This window comes from Remersonia thermophila, chromosome 1 (assembly GCF_042764415.1).
Source record: "Remersonia thermophila strain ATCC 22073 chromosome 1, whole genome shotgun sequence".
NCBI classification, from domain to species: Eukaryota; Fungi; Ascomycota; class Sordariomycetes; order Sordariales; family Chaetomiaceae; genus Remersonia; species Remersonia thermophila.
The window spans coordinates 1,741,325-1,758,225 of record NC_092217.1 but is presented as its reverse complement, the minus strand read 5'-3'; the positions used below and the strand labels follow the sequence as shown (position 1 = coordinate 1,758,225).

At 60.9% G+C, this 16,901-nt stretch overlaps 4 protein-coding genes across 4 annotated transcripts; 3 read left to right on the top strand and 1 right to left on the bottom strand.

Moving 5' to 3' along the window:
* On the top strand, window positions 1-1,668 carry VTJ83DRAFT_490 (uncharacterized protein; the record flags this gene model as incomplete). Its single annotated transcript, XM_071011440.1, has 2 exons — window positions 1-392; window positions 486-1,668. The coding sequence occupies 2 exons, from the start codon at window positions 1-3 to the stop codon at window positions 1,666-1,668; spliced, it is 1,575 nt and encodes a 524-aa protein (XP_070869843.1).
* Window positions 1,669-2,748: 1,080 nt separating this feature from the next.
* Window positions 2,749-6,865, bottom strand: VTJ83DRAFT_489 (uncharacterized protein; the record flags this gene model as incomplete). Its single annotated transcript, XM_071011428.1, has 2 exons — window positions 2,749-2,775; window positions 2,879-6,865. 2 exons carry the CDS (start codon window positions 6,863-6,865, stop codon window positions 2,749-2,751), a joined length of 4,014 nt encoding a protein of 1,337 aa, XP_070869842.1.
* Window positions 6,866-8,225: 1,360 nt separating this feature from the next.
* VTJ83DRAFT_488 (uncharacterized protein) lies at window positions 8,226-10,888 on the top strand (the record flags this gene model as incomplete). Its single annotated transcript, XM_071011417.1, has 16 exons — window positions 8,226-8,437; window positions 8,498-8,520; window positions 8,589-8,648; window positions 8,713-8,760; window positions 8,822-8,833; window positions 8,889-8,917; window positions 8,984-9,047; window positions 9,110-9,219; window positions 9,274-9,284; window positions 9,386-9,398; window positions 9,452-9,487; window positions 9,544-9,775; window positions 9,829-10,189; window positions 10,243-10,471; window positions 10,534-10,626; window positions 10,712-10,888. 16 exons carry the CDS (start codon window positions 8,226-8,228, stop codon window positions 10,886-10,888), a joined length of 1,710 nt encoding a protein of 569 aa, XP_070869841.1.
* A 3,547-nt stretch (window positions 10,889-14,435) lies between these two features.
* Window positions 14,436-15,803, top strand: VTJ83DRAFT_487 (uncharacterized protein; the record flags this gene model as incomplete). The annotated part of the gene is made up of 1 exon (XM_071011406.1): window positions 14,436-15,803. One exon carries the CDS (start codon window positions 14,436-14,438, stop codon window positions 15,801-15,803), a length of 1,368 nt encoding a protein of 455 aa, XP_070869840.1.
* Window positions 15,804-16,901: the final 1,098 nt, after the last annotated feature.

Genomic DNA, 16,901 nt, shown 5'->3' with positions numbered 1-16,901 from the left:
ATGTCGGTCGAGATCCAGCTCGGAACGCCTTTGGCCGAGGCCCTCAACATGGCCATCCTGGGCAAGATCGCAGAGCTTGGCTGGGCCGGGCCCGGTACCGAGGGGTCCGCCATGTCCGAGTACTTCATCTTGATGCTCGCCAACGGAAAGACGGAATCCGAAATCGCCGCAGAGATCACCGGAGACCTGTTGGGGTTGAGTCCCGAGGACCAAACCGCGCCCGCCTTCGCGCGGTGGCTGTTTGAACAGATCCCCATCCTCAGCGCCCAGCTTGGCTCCGGCACGGCGCAGCCCGCCGAGGCCAACGACGCCCCCAAGGACCAGGACGATCCCATGGACGGTTCTTTCGCCGGCCACATGGATACATCGGGCGACGCGCCCGCCATCAATGCGTACGTTCCGCGCTGCCTTTTTTTTTTTTGTTATTGTTATTGTATTTTCCCGAGGTCGTCCGATTCGACAGAAATGCTAACCCCCCGAGACAGCCCGACCGGACCCAAGGCCATGCGAAACGGCGCCGCCCGGGGAGGTCGCGAGAAGCGCATCATGGGCCAGATAAACCGGGCGATGGACCGGACACAAGACTCGGTTCTGCATCGCGTTCGTCAGTCCGGCAACGAGAGGATCGGAAGGGGTCCGCCTGCGGGGCCCCGCGGGGGCGTGGGACGAGGGGCCGCTCGGGGGAGCATGGGACGCGCCGCCAACATCGCCGCGGGTCTTGCCAACATGGGAGGCTTGCCTCACGGCCCCCATCCCCAGATGAACGTCATGGGCGGCGGCATGCCCATGAACGGCGCGCCTTTCCCTCCGCACGCCCCCGCGCCCGCCGACCTCTACGCCATGATGGAGCAGCAGAACCAGATGCTCCAGCAGATGCAACAACAGCTCCTCATGACGCAACAGCAGCAGCAAAACGGCCACCGCGGCGGCTTTGGTCGCGGCAAGCCCCCGTTCAACCGCGGCGGGCGGGGCGGTCCGTTCCAGCGCGGCGGCGCCCACCACCACAACGGTCACGCCGACCACCAACCATCGCCATCTCAACAACAAAGCCAGGAAGCCGGCCAGTCGGACGGCGCCTCTCAAGCCGACGTCGACATGTCCGGCGCTCCCAAGCGCGAGGCGCCGAACCCCGAGGAGACGGTGTGCCGGTGGAACCTGCGCTGCCAAAACAAGGACTGCAAGTTCGCCCACCAATCCCCCGCGGCCCCTCCGGGCGCCCACATCGACGTCAGCGACGTGTGCAGCTTCGGCGTCGCCTGCAAAAACCGCAAGTGCGTCGGCCGCCACCCGTCCCCCGCGGCCAAGACGGCGCACCAGAGCGAGCAAGACTGCAAGTTCTTCCCCAACTGCGCCAACCCACACTGCCCCTTCCGCCACCCGCCCATGCCGGCCTGCCGCAACGGCGGCGAATGCCGCGTCCCCGGCTGCAAGTTCACCCACGTCAAGACGCCGTGCAAGTACCGCCCCTGCACCAACCGGGCGTGCCCCTTCTTCCACGAGGAGGGCCAGCGCGGTACCTTCCAGGACAAGGTGTGGACCGCCGAGGACGCCAACAAGGAGCATGTCAGCGAGCGAAAGTTCGTCAAGGACGACGCCCAGGAGGACGTCGTCCTGCCGGGGTCGATGGACAAGGATATGGACGCCGAGCAGCCCGACGTGGTCGTCTAGCGTGACGATGCGGACGGCTGCGGCATGGGATGAGGGAATACATGCATCGTATGGGAGAAGCGGGCTGGGGGTGGTGGGCCACACACGCATACATGGACTGCAAGCAAGGAGAGATAGAGGTTGAGGCCGTGGGGGGTCAAGAACCAAATTTAAATTGCACCGAGATCGGGACGCCTAGCCAAACACGGTGGTACACGTCTTAGGGAGGGAGGAGGAAAAGGGAGCAAAGAAAGAGCAAGGATAATGAAAACTGTCCCATGGCGGGCTTGTCATATGGATATGTTCGAGGTCCAAGGGGGTTTCGGGAACGTCATGAGACGCGGTCATACAGGTTGCTCGGGCTGTCTTGTTCATGTATGAGTATATCATTCCCGCGGCGTTTTTTTTTATTTTCGGGATGGCATCTGGGCTTCTGGGCTTTTCGTCTGTTTTAGACGGGTTGATTTGTATCGTATGGAGGCACTTTCAAAGGTACCTAGGGAGAAAAGCAGCGGATTGGACCGACCACAGCGTGGAGAACAGGAATACACCTCTGGCTTGTTGATGCTGGTTGTTTTTTTTTTTCCCTTTGCATCTTGTATCCTCTTCGCTTCCAGTGACGGTGAAGGTGAAGGGTGTGTTGTGTGCGGTGCTTCATCCCAACGCTGACGGGCCATACAAGAAGAAGGGGAGGAATCCCAACCATCCTGGCTGGATGCCGCCACCGAGTTGCCTCCGGTCCGCTGACCGTCTAGTCTAGACCACCGCGCCTTCAACTCGTCTCTTACGCATCAAGCCTCTCTCTCCACAGCCACGCCCAATATCATGTACACTTGGAGTTGGAGCCGAGATCCTTTGGAATGGGGATTGTTCTATTATTTCATACCATGACGCGTGACAAGGAGCTGAGAACGTCTCGTCATCATGATACACACCCTGCTTGAACGGGCAGGACGATTAATCTAAGTAAATGCTGAAACGAGCAAGAAAAAAAAAAAAAAAACCTTCCCACCGTCCACGGCGACGGTCAAGGCTGAAATAAAAAAAATATACATTAAATCCAAAGCCGAGAGAGGAGGAAGCATCGCCGACAGGTCGACGTTACCTGTCGAGCGCCTGATTGTGGCACTGTTACCAAGATAAGTCAGCACACCCATGCGATCCTCTTATAACAGGCAAACGACGTTATAGAGACGAAAGGAAAATAATAATAAAAAAAAAAAAGGCTCACCATATGCCAATACACGCCCTTCTTCTTTAGCAGCTCGGCATGGCTGCCCTTCTCGAGCACCTTGCCCTCGCCGAGGACGTAGATGACGTCGGCGCCCTGGATCGTCGCGAGCCGGTGGGCCACGGCGACCGTCGTGCGGCCCTTGGCCACGCGCTCAAAGGCGGCCTGCACCAGCTTCTCGCTCTCCGAGTCGAGCGAGCTCGTCGCCTCGTCGAGCAGCAGCACGCGCGGGTTGCGGACGAGCGCGCGGGCGATGGCGATGCGCTGCTTCTGCCCGCCGCTGAGGCTCACGCCGCGGCTGCCAATGTTGGTGTCGTAGCCCTCGGGGAGCGAGACGATAAAGTCGTGGATGTTTGCGTCGCGGCAGCACTGGTGCAGCTGCTCCTCCGTCACGCTCGCCGGGTCGACGCCCAGCAGGATGTTCTCGCGGATCGTGCCGTGGAAGAGCGACGGCTCCTGCGCCACGAGGGACAGCAGCTTGCGGTACTGGTACACGTTGATCTCGGAGATGTCCTTGCCGTTGAACAGGATCTGGCCCTTGCCGACGTCGTAGAAGCGCTCCAGCAGGCTGACGATGGACGTCTTGCCCGAGCCGGACGCGCCCACCAGCGCCGCGAACTGGCCCTTCTCGATGGTGATGTTGAGCCCCCGGAAGATGGACACGTCGCGCGTCGGGTACTTGAAGTGCACGTCCTTGAGCTCGATGCGCACGCCGCCGTCCGTGTCGGGGATCTGCTCGCTCGCCGACACGCCGTCGCGGATGCGCGTCTCGCGGGCCTGCAGGATGCGGTTGGCCGCCTCGGACGCCTGCACCGCGTTGGGGCCCAGGCTGATCCACTGGCCCGCCGACTCGGCGCCCTGGATGACCGCCATGTACGTCACCAAGAAGGCGCCGACCGTGTACTCGCCGCTCTTGAGCAGCTGGCCGCCGTACCAGAAAATGAGGGCCTGGCAGCCGAACCCGATGCTGTCGGCGAAGGCGAAGACGAACGTCGTGTAGCGGGCCTTGCGGAAGGCGGCGGAGACGTGGCCGTCGAGGAGGCGCTGGTAGCGGCTCGAGATGCTGTCTTCCATGACGAGGGCGTTGACGGTGCGGAAGGCGCCAATGGACTCGGCCGCGAACTTGGAGCTCTCTTGGAAGACGGCCTCGTTCATGGCGTTGAACTGCATCTCGTAGCGCATGCGGAAGAAGCCGGCCAGGAGGCTGAGAGGAACCGTGACGCAGAGGGCGACCAGGGCGAGCTTCCAGCCGTAGGCGAACGAGATGGCCAGGGCGCCGACCAGCGAGAAGACGCCGATGAGCATCATCATGAGGTTGATGCCCAGCAGCTCCTTTAGCGCCTGCGGATCGCTCGAGAGACGCGCCGTCAGCTGGCCCGTCGCGTGGCCGTCCTTGTCAAAGTACGAAGTGGGCTGGAACAGGATCGATTCGAAGTACTCCTTGCGGTACTCGGCCGTGATGTAGCCCTCGAGGTACGTCGACACGAAGGCGGTGAGGAAGTAGCTCACGCCGACGCCGACGGCCAGGACCACCCACATCTTGGACCAGAAGGTGGTCCGGTCGTAAAGGGCCGCGGGATCCTGCTCCTGGAAGCTCGTGACGACCTGGGCGAAGAGATAGGCCTGGATGGGCACGGCGGCGGCGGCGCCCACGGCGCCGACGAGGGCGAAGATGTAGAAAGGCAGGCGGCTGCGCTGCTCGTACAGGAGCTTGCCGAACCCGTTGAAGATGTTGCGGTTCTTCCAGATGGGACCGCCCCCCTGCTTTGCGGAACCAGCCATCGACTTGGCAGCGCTCTTCTCGCGAGCCAGCACCGCGCCAAGGTCCTCCTCCTGAAGGCTCTCCTCCTCGCCCGTTTCATCGCCCAGCGACAGCTTCTGCGCGTGCACGAGGCCGTAGTAGACGCCCAGCTCGTTCTGCAGCAGGGTCTCATGGGTGCCCTCCTCGACGACGCGGCCGTTCTGCAGGACGCAGATGCGGTCGGCATTCTTGATGGTGGACAGACGGTGGGCGATGGTGATGGTGGTCCGACCCTTGGAGGCCCTCTCGAGAGCCTGCTGCACGATGCGTTCGCCGCGGACGTCGATGGCCGAAGTGGCCTCGTCGAGGATCAAGATCTTGGGCTTCTTGATGATGCTGCGAGCGATGGCGATGCGTTGGCGCTGCCCGCCGCTGAGCCTGGCGCCCGCGTCGCCAACCTGCGTGTTGTAGCCGTCGGGGAGGCGGTCGATGAACTCGTCGGCGAAGCTTTCGCGGCAAGCCTCCTTGACCAGCTCGAGCTTGACCTCGTCCGTCTCGTTCTCCCACTGGGTCCCGATCAGGCCGGCCGCAACGTTGTTGAAGATGGTATCGTTGAAGAGGAAGGGCTCCTGTTGAACGAGGCCGATCTGCGAGCGCCACCACTTCATGTCGATCTCGGTGAGCTCCCGGCCGCAGGTGGAAATGCTGCCCTTCAGCTCCACCGGGGGGCCAGCGTCCTCGGGATTCAGCTGGGCGGCCGCGTCGTCATCGTCGTCGCCGCCATCCTCGTCGCCCTCTTTCTTGCCCTTCTTCTTTTCCTTGTCCTTCTTATTCTTGTCCTTCTCGACGGCCTTGGCGATGACGTACTGCTCCTGCAAGGTGTACCACCCCTCGATCAGGCCAACAATGGTACTCTTCCCGGATCCGCTGGGACCCACGATGGCCGTGTTGACGTTGGCGGCGATGCGCAAGTTCAAGCCGTCGAGGACCTTCTTGGAGGGGCGGCTGGGGTAGGCGAAGTGAACGTCCTGAAAGAGGATGTCCTGGTCGGCGGTGACATCGGGCTCCTTCAGGGTGCCCATGGGGGGCTTGGGGGCGTCGATGACGGAGAAGAACTCGGCGGCGGCCACCATGGCCTTGGAGATGGCAATCAGGGGCGTCGTGATGCGCTCGATGGACATGACCATGATCATGACGGACATGAGGACGATGATGATGGTGGAGACGTCGTCGATGCGACCCTCCACGATGGACTTCATGCCGTACCAGAAGGCCAGGCCAAAGACGGCATAGAAGCCAAAGAAGATGAGGCCGAACTGCACGGACATGAAGGGCGCGGTGAAGAAGACGGCCTGCTTGGCCTTCTTGACCCATTCGGCATACCGCTCCGACATGCGGGCCTCGGCGCCGCACGAAGTAATCATACGGATGGTGCCAAAGGCCTCGGTGGCGATGGACGTGGCCTTGGCCTCGGCCTTGGTGTTCCTCCCGTGTCCCTTGATGATGAAAGGCAGCAGGATGGAGATGACGACGGAGATGAAGATGATGACGGAGGCGGTCACGAGGGTCAAGGACCAGCTGTACGTGAAGGCCACGATGATGGCGGTGATGATGCACGAGGTGAACTCGAGGAACGTGCCAAGCTTCTCCGAGATGCCGAGCTGCAGCGTGTTGGAGGTCGAGGTGATGGTGCTCGCGGCGGCACCCGAGGGCATGGTGTCAAGGACGTGGATGGTCTGACCGAAGAGGGAGCGGAGGTAGTGCAGGCGGACGGCGGCCGACATGCGGATGCCGATCAGACGGAAGCAGAACTTGCTGATGTAGTTGAGGCCGAAGCGGGCAATGAAGAGGGCAAACAAGTAGAGGGAGAGGCGGTTGATCTGGGCCGAGAACTCGTCCAGAGACTGGGCGTTGGGGGTCGCGAAGCTGTTGAAGTCGCCGACGAGGCGGCCGAAGACGACGTTGAGCAGCGGCAGCGTGGTGCCGGCGCCGATGCTGGCGACGCCGGCGGCCACCATCAAGACGAGATCCCACTTCTTCGCGTACGAAAAGACGCGGAAGTAGTCCTGAGGAGTGGCCTCGCGCTCGGGGCGCGCCTTGGGGTCCTTTCCGGGCGCGTCATCCTGCTTGTTCTGCTTGTCCCCCTCGGGAGACGCGTCGGAGCCGGCCGCGGGCTTGTCGGCGGTGGTCACCGGGACCGGCTCCAGCTTTTCGGCGTTGCCGTGCTCGGAGCTGCTGTCACCCATGTCGGCGACGATGAGGAGCTTTCAGGTGAGATTGAGACACAAACGGTGGGCAGGAAGGGGTACCCTCGTCCGTTCTACGTCCAAGACATCAGGAGCGCGACAAACGGAGGGCGAGGGGAGATGGCTGGAGGAATGGGTGTTGAAACGCAGCGTTGTCACAGAGCCGGATCCCAAAGATACCTGACGGCCGTTTGGTTTGTGTCGTGCGATGAGCTGGTAGTTATCGTAATACTGCGCAACGCAACCGGGCTCAAGAAGAAGCCCGAAGGCCGAACAGCAGCAGCAGCAACAGCAGCAACAGCAGCAGCGGCAGCCGCAGAAAGCAGCCCCAAAAATCCTCCAGCCTATGGCCTGCGAATGCAACACAGCAGCACCGCGGGCAAGGGTCCGAGGGGGCGAGCCGCTATGCTCAAGCAGCCGAAATGAGTGGACGCCACCGAACGGGAAACCAAGCATGTTCCAGACAGGCTTGGCCTTCTTATTTCCCGATTGGGAATGGCTGTGGACGTAAGGCATAGAGTAAGCAGTACCATGTACATAACTATAGTAGTTACTCCGTACATAAGGCTACAACATCTCGAGATTGTGAAAGGATGCCGTCGGGCCCACTGGTATCGAACAGACGGGAGTGTGTGGGGAGAATGGTGGATGCGTCATCCGTGGTGCGATAGGTCCATACTTTGATGTTGTCGTTGGGTCTGTCTGCGCTCATCAATGTCCCGACAAGTTGGATACAGTGTGGAGGAGGGGAGGAGCCCCAAGTTTCCAAGGGTTACGGAGGTCTCATTCTTACACCATTAGTGTACTTGTACCATGCATGCAAGCATGCATACAAGACACACAGGGCGAAGGAGATGCTGGGAAGCTCGAGACCTAAGCAAGAAAAAAAAAGCAGACGACAAAAATTGGGAATATGTCGAGTTAGAAGCCAATGGGACTCCGGTAGGTAAGGTAGGTAAGGTATATACGTAGCCACTATGCTGTGTCAGGTAGCTTCCCTGATGAAAGGCGATCAGGTTGCTGGTGATAAGATCAAAACCGCTCGCTTGGTGCATCGTCTGAAGAAATCCCTGGAACAACGTACAAAACGTCCCCCGCTGCCATCTGCGGCGTTCATCCAATCGCTTTCCTCGGGTCTCACCCCCCCCCCCCCCCCCCCCCCCCCCCCCCCCGCGATAAGGTGGGAGCCCCGCTCTCAGCCTCGTCCGGCCCATCTCAGCCTTGCCCGCCGCTGGGTGCCCCGCAATCGGCGTCCCGCAAAACATTTTGCCGGCTGCCAGCGACTTGCACGGCATCTCCAAAGGCCCGTCTCGTCTCAGTCGAGTCACACCCCGCGCTGTGATTTCTGACCACCTTTTGGATGCAGCACCCGTGGATCCTCGCTGCCATTCGGTCTGTTCGACCACGACGAGGACTGCGTCTGACCTCCTGCTCGAAGCTCGCATCTGTCAAGCTCTACACTACCTCCCCCTCCATCGCCCGTCCCTCGCCGTCACCGACCCAAGAAGCCTACCCCGCCAACCCCGCGGTCGCCAGCACCATGGCTCCCAAGGCCCCAAAGTTTGAGATCAAGTCCGTCCCGGCCTGCCCAACCCCCCGTTTTGGCATGCATGGCTAACACGACTCTCGCAGGACCCCCAAGGGCACCAGAGACTGTGCGGCCATTCGTCCCCCAAACCCCCTCCACCTCTCCCGTCGAGCCGAGTCTAATAGCTGCCCGCAGGGTCTGGTCCGGACATGGTGCTCCGGGAGAAGATCTTCAAGACCATCACCGACGTCTTTAGTACGTGTGGGCGACGACAGATTGGGGCAACAACAGCAGCAGCAGCAGCTGACCAAGTGCAAAGAGCGCCACGGAGGCATCACCATCGACACTCCGGTCTTTGAGCTCAAGGGTAGGTCCTCATCGTCCGGGAGCTGGGGTTTTTGAGCGGAAAGCTTGCTAACAGGAACCAGAAATTCTCGCAGGTGCATAGCAGCGCGTCCACAAGACGCGGAAGCCTTCGCTAACGGAGAACACCAGGGAAGTACGGCGAAGACAGCAAGCTCATTGTAGGGATCCCACCCTTGACGCACTCCCCTCGGGTCGATGGCCCGCTAACACCAAGCTCTTTGCAGTACGACCTGGCGGACCAGGGCGGTGAGCTGTGCAGCCTGCGATATGACCTGACCGTCCCGTTCGGTAGGCCCTCGACCCGACCCATGCACGAGCGACCATGCCATGCTGAACGTCTGTCCATCCAGCCCGGTTCCTTGCCATGAACAAGGACGTGACCCAGATCAAGCGCTACCACATTGCCAAGGTGTACCGCAGGGACCAGCCGGCTGTCAAGAAGGGCCGTATGAGGGAGTTTGTAAGTTGATCCCCTCCGACGGAAAAAGGGGAGCAGTTGGCTAACCATGGCTAGTACCAATGCGAGTACGTGCTGCATCCAAATCCCCCTCGGGACGGTCTTCTCCTATCGTTGTCTCCGGCGAGCGTTGGGCACGTGAGCTGACGGCTGCTTCCCACCTTCACAGCTTTGACATTGCGGTAAGCAAGACCTCCCCGCGGTAGAGAGCTGCGTTGTGCTGACACATCTCCAGGGAGTGTACGATCCCATGATCCCCGATGCCGAGATCGTAGGCCTACCATTTGAACCCCATTTCCGGACCTTGGCCAACTCTGACCTCAACAGATCAGGATCATCAACGAGGTGTTCGAGAGCCTGGGCTGGAAGGGGAAATACACCATCAAGCTCAACTCGCGCAAGATCCTCGATGGCCTCTTCCAGGTGTGCGGCGTGCCAGACAACCTCATCCGCCCCATCTCCTCCGCCGTCGACAAGCTCGACAAGATGCCGTGGGCCGATGTGAGGAAGGAGATGGTGGACGACAAGGGGCTGGCTCCGGAGGCTGCCGACAAGATTGGTGAGTGGCCGCGCTGCTGCCGTGCCGCAACGCTTCAGCTGACCGCCCTCCAGGCCAGTACGTCTTGCTGAAGGGCAAGCGCGATCTCCTCGAGCAGCTGAAGAAGGACGAGGCCCTGGCGGCCAACCCGTCCATGCAGCAGGGCTTTGCCGACCTGGACCTGCTCTTCGACTACCTTGAGAACTTTGGTGCGGACCACACAGTCTCTTTCGATCTGTCCCTCGCCAGAGGTCTCGACTACTACACGGGCGTGATCTACGAGGTCGTCACGGAAGGTTCCGCTCCTGCGGTGCCGGCGACCGAGGAGGAAAAGCAGAAGGTGGCCAAGAAGAAGGGCGGCAAGCCTGGAGACGCGGACGAGGACCGCTCTGATGATCCCACCGTCGGGATAGGCTCGGTTGCGGCCGGTGGCAGGTGAGTGATGTTTGATGCGACGGGGTGGTGGCCCTGCGCTGACGTCTCTGCAGATACGACAACCTCGTGGGCATGTTCTCTGGCAAGACGCAGGTGCCGTGCGTTGGCATCAGCTTTGGCATCGACCGGATCTTCTCCATCATGAAGGCCAGCCAGAAGCAGAAGGAGAGGAAGAACGAGGTGGACGTGTTCGTCATGGCCTTTGGCGGCGGCAAGGACTTCACGGGCCTGCTCAAGGAGAGGAGCCAGATCTGCGCTCGGCTCTGGGACGCCGGGATCAAGGTCTGTGCTGTTGTGTTGAGCCGGCGAAACTGTACCTTGTTCACGAGACTGACAAGCCACAGGCCGAGTTCCTCTACAAGGTCAAGCCCAAGCTCCAGAATCAATTCAAGGCCGCCGAGGCCGGCGGCGTGCCATTTGCCCTTATTCTTGGCGAGGTTCGTGCTGGCCCATCTGCTCCTTGGGTGTGCCTCTTGGCCTTGTTGGATCGCTTAGCTGACCGCGGTTGCCATCGAAACACAGGACGAACTCGCCCAAGGCAAGGCCAAGATCAAGGAGATGGGTCTCCCGGAGGACCACCCGCTGAAGGAGGGAGAGCTCATCAGCCTCGACAACCTTATCGAGGAGGTGAAGCTGCGGATCCAAAAGAAGCAGGAGACCGATGCCCTCGCTGCACAGGCAGAAGGGATCCATATCTAGGGCCAACCAAGTCAAAGCTCGCTGTCGTTTCTGATGCGGCCCCGGCTTGCTGCTCTTTTGCGGAGGAACCGCCCCCCCACCTCTGCTTCGATGACCACGTCCACCCTCCCTCAAGGGTTGCCCGTCGAGCAACATCTCGGCAAGAGATCAGATGTCGATTGCAGAATTGCCACTCTCTCGGCGAGGTTCTTTCTAGATCATTTGTCCCCAATCTATGTGCTAGCGGGGTAAGCTTGTTGATAGACCAAGGATAGACTGCTTCGTTGCTCTCTCCACTCCTTCTTTTTGCCTCGCGCTCCTCAACGCCTAGCGGATGGTGAGCCGGGATGCGATTCGCAACCGCAGCAGTAGGTAACTATGTACCAGTCTCAAGTGAGACGCCGTCGATATCTTGTTTGTGTGCTGGACATATCCGGGACGCTAGCGTACTGGAGTTACGCTACGCTAGTGAAGCACAAGAGAAGTTACTACCTTGGTACATACATATTACATACTACGTAGGTTCGAAGCCGAGCACGGTCCTTGGGGTCGACGCCATCCATCCTTCAGACGCGAGCCTTGCTTGGCAAGAGTCAATGCGGCGAGCCGTCGCAGCACAGCACCTTGATGGCCCGAGACAGCGAGCTAACGTTCGTTAGCGCAGAGCACCTCTACGCTTGGGACTCTTCTTCGTCATCAGCCGTTCGGTTCGTGGACCCGTTCGCTGCGGGGCGAGGGCGCCATGTACGTACTACTACATAGCACCGTGCTAGCTCGCTTCGGCGAGAGGCACGACTCGTCTTATCGAAGAGAGACAGAACGAAGGGAAGGCCGCGAACCCGGACGATCCATGATCGCCATTCTTGACAGTTCATCACCAGTGGCGAGCCGTGGTGGATGTCTTTCGGCAACTCCAACAGCACAAGGATCGTCAGCAACGGTGGTGGCGAGCTAGAAGCCCGCGAGATCGCACCAGACCGTCCAAGCTGGAGCCATGGCGAGCACACGGTCCACGCTGCAAGTCCCGGAAATCACCAACCAAGTAACGTTGACTTGTGTCCGCCCTGGGTAGGCACCCAACAGCCGTGGCGGTGGGTGGGTTGGCAACCTGAAAGTCTTGATTCTATTCGTCTTTGCTTCTTCCGTCTCACGTCTCTGCCACCCCGTCTCTGGTCCGGATCTGTCGTCCGGGTCCCCCACCCCGACCCTTTCCCCCCCCTGGCCTGGCGCCCCTGCTCTCTGACCTTGGCGTCCATGCAGTCGGGGCGGGCGGCCAAGCAGCAGCACGGCGCGCAGGACGCAGGGGACAGAACAGTAGAGGGCGGCGGTGCGTGCGTCCTGCAGGAACAGTAAGAAAAAAGAGCCGGGTCTGGATTCGAGCCCGTTCGCTCGCCCCAGCACAAGCGCAAGCCGCAGGAAGACCCAAGAGGCAAGAGCCGGGGGGGGCCAAGTTCCCGGGGAGGGTTCCGGGGGCTGGCCCGGTGCTGACGTTTTTAGTGATGCGACGCTGAAGATTTTTGTTCCAAGCCGAGCTCCGAGCAGGCGAGCAGTCCGGCTTCTTGTCCCTCGTCCCTCGTCCCCTTCCCCCCTTCCTCTCTTCTCCTCTCTCACCAGAGCCTCGTTCATTGGCGTTGCGGTGGATTCCTGGATATGCCCGACGGTCCACAAAAATAGAGAGGGATCGCCGTCGGGTTCCACCTGCTCAGACCCAGTGTCACGAACATGTCGCGCTACGTGGAGAAACAAAGGTGACGAACGTGGAGAAACAAAGGTGACGAACGTGGAGAAACAAAGGTGACGAAGCCGGTCCCGGCGGGCAATACATTGCGCCGCGCGATGGCTCGGGTCACAAATTCCAATGGAATCGGACAGAGACGGTCAGCCGCTTCTCCCGTGACGAAAAAGAAGCCTGCCCCCTCCTCGGTGCGGTCACTTCTTCATACTTTTTCGTGGCTTGCTCCCTGGGCTGCCAAACGCAGTGACGACGCCGCCAACCCAAGCCCGGCGAATGAAGCTACGCAGTAGACAGTACTACTACCTACGCCAGCACGAGCTAGGGGGGTGGAGCAGGGATCAACCGCCGGCGCGGGAAAAGCACCACAGACCTTCCCGTTCCGAGACTAGCCCCTGGGCAGGATGGACCAGGGCCTTTCCGGATCGAGCGGCGACGCAAGGGGCTCCCGCCAGGGTCCGGGCGACCTACCCCTGCAGCGCCGAGGCCGCAGCACGGGTCCGTCCCTCCCCCCGCCTTGTGCCGGGCCCAGCAGAACCCAGCAGACCCAGCAAAACCCAGCAAAACCTAGCAGGCCCAGGAGAGTTGCAACGCGTCTTCCCTGGCCGTGTTGTCAGTGCCTCCCGCCTGTCCCACCGCCCCCCACAAACCGACGCGACAGGACAAAACAGAAGGGAAAGGAAAAAGCCTCTGCTGTGGCGGACGGTGGGGATGGCGCCATTGGTGCGGCCGGACTGGTGAAAACCGGTCCCAGCCTGGGCCGGCTCTCTATGTTTCCCCCTTTCACCAGCCTCATCCCACCCCGGGGAAATATGTGCTCGTCTCGCCCCCCCCCTCTCTCTCTCTCTCCCTCCATCTGTCTCTCGCTCGTTTTCGCTAGCCCGGCCCTCGTTCCTTAGCTTCGTTCCCCGTCGGTTCAACTGGCTGACCTTGGAGGGGGGTTCGACAAGCTCGCCGGCGGCTCGAGTGCTTTGTTCTGCGCTCATCCATTCTTTCGACACTCGAACGAGACGAGACGTTTGCTCATCATCAACCACACTGTCCTTCATCACCCCCCTTGTCTTCCCCGTCCCGCGGCGTTTGCGTCCGCCGTTGGAATCCACTCTTTATCCCCTTCTAGCCCTCTGCCCCTCCGAAGGTGGACGGCTCATCTCCTGACGTTGTCGCCACCAAACCGTCGGTACCGTCCTTGGGCCGTGTCTTGGGAGGATCAACACCCCCCGGAGCCCTTCCCGAAGCCCGTCAAGGGGCCACGCCGGAAGCTGCTGCTGATCCACAACAGCCTAAAATTGCATTGACTCGAGAGGAGAAAAAGAGGGCAATTTGCGAGGGTGGTTCACACGTGCGGTTCCCGTGCAGAACAAGACGGCGATTACGCCGTGCCATTTGCCGATCGGGACCACGCCATCCACCACGCAACCACACCAGAAGCAACATCGCCATCGATCACCACGGGCGCTAGCTCCAGGCGTGGGTCGACCGTGAAAGGGCATTCCAGTTCCCCGGGTCCCCCTTTCCAGAGCTCTGGGACCGTCTTCATCTCGGACCATCCTGTCGAGCCCTTAGCGAATTGCCTGGCTTGCCCGATTTGGCCATCACCTCTGAGCATCTCATTTACCGACAGACAGGGCACATGCCTGCAGGGGGGTTGAACCACCACCAACCGTCATTTCTGCAGGGAACACCTGGAACTCGTCGACGTTTCAGCCTGACGACAAAGTCCTGAAAGTCTTTGTCCTTCTCTTCCTTTTCGTCGCCACCGAAGACGTTTGCGTTCCGCTTGTCTTCTGCATCCATCGCCGAATCGACGTGTGAGCCTCATCGAACCGAACCACCATGGCCGGATTGATCCCGTTGATGCTCGCTTCGGGCAACCGAACGAGCCTCATCGCTCCGGCTCCGGCCTCGCGCCGCCGTCAATCATCCTACGGCGCTCCCGCTCTCTCTCCCACCGCCACCATCTCCTCCTCCTCCTCCTCGACCCCGACGACCCCGACAACCCCGACGACCCCGACCTTCCAGGCTGCGAGGCCAAAGCCTGCCAAGCGGCTGTCGCTGCCCGCGCCCGCGCCCGCGCCGCTTGTCGTGCTGCCCTACACCAAGGCCGAGTGGAGGAAATGCATCGCCGAGGTCAAGAAGATGTACTTCAGCAAGCGCTACCGCGCCTGCTCGGCGGCATGCCTCGAGGTGCTTGACGGCATCAAGGATCACTCCCAGGTCGAGCCCATTTACCTCATCTACCTCCACTTCTACGCCGCCACCTCTCTCGAGATCTGCGCCCGCCCTCTCCCGTCCAACGGGCCCCAGCGGGCGGCCATGCTCCAGCAGGCCCGCACCCACTTCGACCGTGCCTCGGAGCTCATCAGCGCCGCCGAGGAGTCGGTTCTGCAAAAGTTCCGCCCCGGCTCCGTCGGCTCCTCCCGCGGCTCGAGCTGCCACTCCCCCTCCAACTCCATCAGCAGCTCCCGCGCGTGGACGCCCGAGACCCGGGTTTCGTCTCCTACCGAATCCGTTTGCTCTTTCGAGGACTTCGCCGCGTCCAAGCAGTCTCCCATGAAGCGCCCCAAGAAGGTTTCCTTTTCGCTCCCCAGGGACGAGGAGCCCATCGACATGCCCCCGGAGCCCATCATCCGCCCGGACTCCCCCACCCTCGGCTTCGAGGACTACTTCTTTCTCGTGCCCGCCACGCGGCAGGAGCCCCTGTCCAGGTTCCAGGAAGTCGAGATGCCCCTCGAGACGATTCCCGAGCACCACGAGGAAGAGCTTGACTGCGTTCCCGAGGAGGTCGAGGAGGAGCAGGATGTCCACAACGACGAGGACGACGAAGGCTCCTACGCCGTCGCCACCGCCGTCGCTCGCGCCTGCGAGCACCTCGCCACCCTGCGCTCCCAGCTCGCCCGCCACTCCACCAGCCTCGACCAGCTCCTTCTTTTGCAGCAACAACAACCGCAGCCGCAGCAGCAGCAACGGCAACGGATTTCTCTGCTCCCGTCGCCCCGCAGCCCGAGCCCCTTCCCGATGTCGCTCGGCTCTCCCACCAACGCGCCACGCCAGCAACAGTTGCAGCCCGTCAAGGAGGAGGCGCGCGCCCTCGACCGCCAGGCTCGTATCGAACGGCTGCGGAAGAGCGGGTGGCAGAGGAAGAGGTTTGACGCGAGGCGGTATGAGGAGCTGGCCGAGACGGCTTTGGCCGAGCTGGAGTAGCTCTTTCTCTCTCTCGATCGCTCCCCCGCGATCATGGATGCGGGGAGACCGGGGTTTGTTCGATTATCTTGTGTTTCTTGGATTCTTGTGGCGGAGGCAACTACCAAAAACGCACACCTTGTGCGGGTGTGGATGATGAGATTCATGACTAGGTTGGAATGGTCGGCATGGCTCGGCGTTGGGTTTTTTTTCTAGTTGTTTCTAGGGTTTCTCTTCGGCGTACATAGGTTTGGCACCTGGGGGGGAGGGGCGCATGGCGCGCAAGGGCAGCAGGTGGCAGGCGAGGAGGCCGCCGCCACTCACCGTCCTGTATATACTGTACCACGACAGGGTCGTTTCTGCAACTGGACATGGTTCGGCATGGAATTTTGGCACGGGTTGCACCCTTCTTTTGGTTGGAAAGGGGCTTTTTTGTTTGTATCCTCTGGGCGTTCGTCATGGATCCTGTCTTCTGGGCTTTGTTTTTGAGGCAAAGGAGACAGCGAGATGTGCTTTCCATGTTGCTCGAGGATCTCTTTGGTCGTGGGGGTTTTTGTACCATGTATATACAGCTTCCCTTCATGTTCGATTCACTGGTAGCATAGCCTTTGAATGGTACTGGTACCATAATCCGCCGCCGCATTGGACCCCTCCCCCCCGGATGTGTGTGATGTTTTTGCCATGTTCAAGGGGCGTCCTTAGCGCGCAAGTCTGGATCGAACCTCGGGTTGGTTTGCCTCTCCTCGCGGGGAGGATTACCGGGGGGGGGGGAGCTTGTACTATACAGCCTCGGCCCATGCTCCGATTCATTGGTGCCGCCTTGTTGTCCGGCGCAACCTCTTGAACGTTGCCCCTCGCTCCGTTCAGGAGGGCATGACTCGCATCGCCATGGGTAACGCAGAGGGGAGATGGTGTGCGGCGGGCCGAGCGGCCCGGAAACCAACGCTTCAAGTCAACAAACAACGACGACGACAACCAAAAGAAGCCGGCACCTATTGATCCTCCCCCCCCTCGGCATTACCAAAATCCAGGGGGGCCGGTCGATTCCCAACGACAAACATCCCGCGCTCAAAACAGCCGCTGCGCGCTGGAAACTCGTGTTTTGTCGGCGTCAAAAGA